This window comes from Vicia villosa, unplaced genomic scaffold (assembly GCF_029867415.1).
Source record: "Vicia villosa cultivar HV-30 ecotype Madison, WI unplaced genomic scaffold, Vvil1.0 ctg.001840F_1_1, whole genome shotgun sequence".
NCBI lineage: Eukaryota > Viridiplantae > Streptophyta > Magnoliopsida > Fabales > Fabaceae > Vicia > Vicia villosa.
Window position 1 is genome coordinate 259845 of NW_026705743.1, and position 6544 is coordinate 266388.

Genomic DNA, 6544 nt, shown 5'->3' on the forward strand with positions numbered 1-6544 from the left:
CGCGAGAACCTACAGGGACACACACATAAGGACAGGTTGATGAGAGATAAAATAAATAAGAAACATCGTAAGGTACAGTGTACTTGAGAGAATTATGGAACACTGTAAGGTACGGTGCACATAAGTGAAATATGGAACATCATATAATAATAGTTACTATTATTATTATTATTATTATTATTATTATTATTATTATTATTATTATTATTATTATTATTTTATAATATTTATAAAATATAATAATAATAAAATATGTTTATTATAATAGTAGTTATTATAATAATAATATTATTACTATTATTATTATTATTATTATTTGGTGCACTTAAGTTGAGTTTTTTAGCTTGCAGCCCACACAAGTAGTTCTATAAATACAACCCTTGTGCATAAGCTTTGTTGTTTGAAAAATTATATTTGTGAAACTCTGGCCGTATTTCTCTCTCATTCTCTCTCACTCAAAGCCTTCATTTGTAGAAGCTAGCACTGAGACTGAAGGTTGTCTATTCGTGTGGACTAAGTAGAGGCATTGTTCTTTATCAAGGCTCGTGATCAACACCTTTGATTATGCATCAAAGATTTTAATCTCCACAAGAAGTAACCATTTCTATCATTGATTCTGCTCATTCATAAGGATCTCTAAAGGAAAATTTTTGTTTTCCGCTGCGTTTATATCGCAAATTTTCCTTCAAAAACAAATTTTGTTTATATAGAAATCCTAAAAATAATTGTTTCTAACGGTCGACTAAGCAACTTCAAAATTCAGAGGAACTAACATGTTCATAACAACATATATTTTTATTCATTATCCATGTAATGAAACATATTTAGACTCTTATTTCGACTTTTATTCTTCATCACTTTTTTTTGTTTGGGTAAAAAGCCCATTGATTGATTCCACACACTCCATACTTTTTACCAGTGTTCCTTTTTACAAACATATAACCATTTCTTCCCCAACTTGTGCCCCATGTATTCTTCACGATCCAATAATCTTCACCGTCTACTGAATCATAACCCACTATCAACATGAAGTGGTCTGCATCTTTTGAATCCTTCGAGCAATTGGGACCATTATATATTTCCTGCCAATGGATCATAAGCTCTTTAGTAACAACTAATGTAAAAGTACTAAAAACTTTTTGAATTAAGAGATATAATTTATTTCAATATGAGTTGTAAAAAAGTTTACACTCTCAATCAGTTATAAAATTTCACTTGAATAAAATTGACTAAATATAATTACAAGAAAATGTTGTTAATTATAAACACCTATAATTGATTGACATTAAAAACTATAAAGTTAATTAATTAGGGTATATCACTAGGGTGGTTTAATTAGGTGGAATTTTCAATAGAGGAGACATTTCTTTCTGTGAGAGCATGAGTAAGTGGACAACTTTTTCAAGGTCTTACAAGCGACAAGTCTATTGCTCGAGAGTGATTGCCGGTAAGGGTAAATATGGGTTGGGTTGGATTGAGTTTGGTCTAACTTATTACCCAACTACGTTCAGACTTTAATGAACTGAGTTTATCGTCCAACATGCAATTTCACGGTTAAAACCAAACCAAACCAACCCGATCACCTATGGTCCAACATGCAATTTCACGGTTAAAACAAAACCAAACCAACCCGATCACCTATGGGCTGTGTAGGGTTAGATTTGTGAGTTGTGTTTCAAATAAAATATAATTTCTTGATAATTTTTTAACTATAAAAAAATAATAACACAATTCAATACAATTATGCATATTTCTAGCATTCAAACTAAATGAAACACCATATAATGTCTAATAAAAATCATTCATATGCCACTACACTTGATAATAGTAGAAAGTTTGACAAAACACATCATTATCATAAAATACATAAGTTGGAAATGATACAAAAGAAAATAAGAAACAATTTGGTCTTAAAATTATATAAAGTCATTGGTCTAGTAGTAATATTGATGATGAACAAAAAAATTGGCAAAATTATGGTTTGTAGTGATATATTAATTTTATTTTTTATTTAAATTAATAATAAAAAAAATCATTAATGTAACATTAGCGGGTTGGGACAACAGCTTCACAGGTTGAGAAATTCAAACCTTATATCCAAACCAAAACTATACGGTTTGTTACAGGTTTGATTGGGTATACACGTAAATGAACATGTTCAAGTAATTTAGGGGTTGGTTCGATTTGGATCAGCGAGTTTGTCGGTTACCCGTACCTATGAACACCCTTAATTACTGGAAGCAAAAGACTTATAAAGATGAGGTTTATTTTGTGGCGTCGTCCTATATTTCCCTTATTGAGGAAATTTTTGTTTCTTTCTTCCTTTATATAGGGTGGATCAAGTCATATCTCGTATTTGGGTTTGTTGTGCATTAGAGAAGGTGGTAATCTTATGTTGGTAACTCTTTCTTGATAAGTTTTACTGTAAGGTGAATATATTTTAAGTGTGTGGTCCCCACAAATATGATTGAGAATTGTCATAGTTTTTGTAAAACTCATTTGTTTCTGACTTGTGACGTGGTTTTTGTCTTATGGTATAAAAATTTGGTAAATTGTTAGGTACCCATGATAAGTAGTTGGGTACCGGTACCTTTAGTGCAAATTAATTAAAAATTTTAATTTATTTTAAAATAAAAATAATTTAAAAGATGACATGACAATGAATAACCTTATTTGATTGGATGAAGGTACCGGTACCCAACAAAACTCAAGGGTACCAAAGTGTTCACCTAAAAGGTTTAGATGGTTGTGTTGTTATTTCGTCATTCAATAGAATATTGTGTTTATTTTTTAGACTTTTATTATCCTACATGTATCTCCTAAGATTAGAGGTCGATTTGTTACATTGTGACACTCGATGGTGGGCCTACTTGGAAGTCATTGAAAAAATTAATTTTTTCATGTATATCTGTTAATGTTAATGACTTGGAGGACATGAGCATGGTTCTGATCTAAAAATGGTATATAGGGAAGTCTTACGATCTCTATTATTCTTTTGGATTAGATTTTTTTCACAGTTTTTAGAGGAATCCTTGAAAGTTGTTAACCTTGTTATTGGACTCTAACTCTAATTTTTCCCTTAGTGGATAGAGATTAGACTAAATATAACGAATTTTATAACTAAAGTTTATCTATCCATTAGTCATCCACTTTTCTATCATTTGAATATAACAACTTACATTGGTGTAATGTTGAATCCACTTTTCAATAATTTGAATATAACGACTTACATTGGTGTAATGTTGAAAGTCTTCTGTGTCAGAATAAACCATCACGCTAATTGGCTGCTTAGTAACGGCACTTAATAGTCCTTTTTCTGTTTTGGTCACGCGATCAAATGATTTAATGGCACTAATTGGACTATTTGGAATCTACAATTTATAAACAAAGAGTTGGTTAAATTTATATAATTTATATAACACTATAAAGAAAATAAATAGTAATCTCTTTGATGCTATTTATAAGAGACAATTTATTTTTTATCTATATAGAATAATTAATGTATCTGATTAATTATTATGTATCTTAATTATTAATGAATCTAAGAGTAAATTGTACACCGTAAATAATAGCGTCAGAGTAATATTCATGATAGATATTAAGAACCTTTGAGGCTTTGCAAACCCCCTTCTTTCCAGTATAAGGATAATCACTCTCCAAAGCAACTCCTTTGTTTCCTATAACCCATTCGAACGTACTGGTCGTATATCCACCATCACAACCATCACTTCCCGAGTCACAATCTAGAAGCTCTTGTGCTGAAAGGTTGATAAGCTTTCCTGTAACTATTGCAACTATTCCTTCGATTGCACCTGCAACCGAGAATGCCCAGCAACTACCTAATAAAAACAAAATGAAATTTGATCAAAATCAATTTACAATATTTACTACATTTAAACTTTGTATCTTATCTTTATAGTTACCACAAGCGCCTTGATCTTTAACAGAAGTGACAGCTCCTTTTGATCTCCAATCCAAGGATGTAGGTGGCTTACTATATGCTAATTCATCAACATCATCATCATCATCATCGGTTGCAAAATTCATGGTGCTAATATTCGTGGTCATGTATCTTTCTTTGAACTCCATGAAGCTCAAATCAGCAAAATTGGTCAGACCGAGAAGAGCGCTATGAGGTGTGTCTCTCTTTGCATTACTCTCTGTGATATACTTCAAATTCTTAACAAAAATGTCAAATTTCCTTGCCATCTCTTCTAGGTTACTATAGTTTCGTCCATGGTCATTCTTCCATTGTTGAAATAATTGTATAACATCATCTTGATTAGGAAGCTTATCAAGTTTAGGACCCAAAAAGGAGGTGTACTTATTGGTTGGGATCTCCACACTTGAATATATATTTATGAATGATGTTTTCTTTTTTTGAATAGCAAAATATATGCATAGGAGTGCTGTGAAGATGATGAAGAAACGCAATGGGATTGAGGTGAAAGAAATCTTCATCTTTTAATAAAACTTTGTGTGGAAAGATGTGTATTCCATAAAAATCAATTCCACATATTTATAGAATATGAGTTAAGATGTAAAGTTATAAGTCATAGTTTTTTTTTTTTGTTTAAAAAGTTACAAGTCATAGTTTATATATCTAAAATATGTTTTTTTTTCTAAGTTACCTATTCATAAATGTGGGTAAATTACTCAATCTAATAGCACCAATCAAAATTAACCATATATATATATATATATATATATATATATATATATATATATATATATATATATATATATATATATATATATATATATATATATATCCACATTAACTCTATAAATAAAATTTTCTATTTAACATAATTAATAAAATGCATATGGCTCATTTTAATTGGTCACAAGTTGATTGGGTAACTTATCCACATTTATTTATTTCAAAGAAACCTAAACCTCATCGTTAAAATATTTTGGTACCATGCAATCAATTGGTAGTTTTTTTTCACATAGGATTTTCAAAATGGTTATTTATAAAAAAAAGAAGATAATAACATAAAAACAAAGAGATTCCCATGGAGTACCATGGATATGAGGGGTGCTTAAAACCTTCCCCTTGTATAACAAACCCTCCGTAGCCAGATCTCTGATAAGTTTATTAGTTTTGATTTTAAAAACTTCTGTGGGTTTTATTCGCTCTTTCACCCATTCCTTTTTGGAAACAATAAAGCGCGGTGGCGACTCTGTTTAAAATGAGCTAAGCCTTCCCATGACTCTAGTCTCACCAATTTCACCGCTACATGGATCACACGAATGTTCTACACGTTTAACAGAGACATTTTCCTCTCTACATAATAAATGGAAGAAAAGACGAGGTATACACATCAATGAAATTCAAGCTTTTCAAACTTTCTTTGAAACTCTCTATAATCAATGTCAACATAGTCAAACTATCTATGATGCCACCCTTTTTTTAAAACACAAAGTTACTAAAAAGCCCAAAACTAAAATTTCCTCCTTATGTAAAAGATAGTTATGATTTTGCTTTCATATATTATTTTTCCAAGTTTCCACCATTACCAACCTGTGAATTTGGCTTGGCTTTTCAACTACCATATCAAAAATGGTATCATGTTTAATCTTTTAAAGTCTTAGAAAATGAATCTTAAAAGCTTGTTGATGGCGTGGTTTTGACTACGTATTATACACACAATCATGTAAGCTTTTTTATTTTAACTATCACCTCTGTTATCAAAAAAACTGAGGTGAATAATTCTTTTTTTAAAATTATATTATTTACACAAAATATTAAAATAATTTATTTACTGCAAATCTTTACTCTTATTATTAAATATCTTAACTGATATCCATCTTTTGATAAGTTGTCAGTTCCAACAATGAGATTTTTTTTCTAAGTTTAGGCTCCCTTCTTTGTTTAACTTTTCAAAGATAAAGCTCCCTTATGAAAATTGAAGCAAGAATGATTTTCTGCACTTGCAATTTATCAATTGAGTACTTTTGAAAGGATGAGCTCCATTCTTTAACTGAGGGTTTTTCCAAAAGTACAACAACAACAACATCAACACCATTATGTGATATAGATTGCAAGGGAAAAAAATTCTTGTTCAAGATAGAAGAACATTGAATATTTTTCTGTCTTGCAATCCATCCAAAAGAATGATGCTTGCGAGTTTTGGGCAGCTTAATGTAGGTAAGGACTAGGGAAAAATCTATTTAACGAGTGCTTTTATAGTAAAATCTAATTATTTTATCCCACGGTTATATCAAATATCGAAGGGTTAGAACATTTAAATTACACTTAGAAACAAATAAAAGCATAAACTGCAATAGCTTGGATTCGAAGCATGTCCTGAGTTATTTTTCCCCTCGGTTATAATAATAACTGAGGGAATATGAGGCTTTTTATTTTTATAAACAATAAAATATGAAGCGCCTTAGCATTATACCTCGGTTTTCTTTGGCTGAGGTGAAAGCTTCGTCATGAAATGTATTATTCGTAATAGTGTCAAGTTCTAAAGTAAGACAAGTTTGGTTGTATATCTCATAGGGATAGATATTATTTTTAGACTTGGGAACTTTA

The 6544-nt window shown here is 30.3% G+C and overlaps 1 protein-coding gene across 1 annotated transcript; it reads right to left on the reverse strand.

Moving 5' to 3' along the window:
• Positions 1–725: 725 nt before the first annotated feature.
• On the reverse strand, positions 726–4514 carry LOC131636827 (ervatamin-B-like). The gene is made up of 4 exons (XM_058907424.1): positions 3924–4514; positions 3607–3839; positions 3231–3371; positions 726–1082 (listed from the first exon to the last, which is right to left on the reverse strand). The coding sequence occupies exons 1-4, from the start codon at positions 4459–4461 to the stop codon at positions 855–857; spliced, it is 1140 nt and encodes a 379-aa protein (XP_058763407.1). The 5' UTR covers positions 4462–4514; the 3' UTR covers positions 726–854.
• Between the last annotated feature and the right edge of the window lie 2030 nt (positions 4515–6544).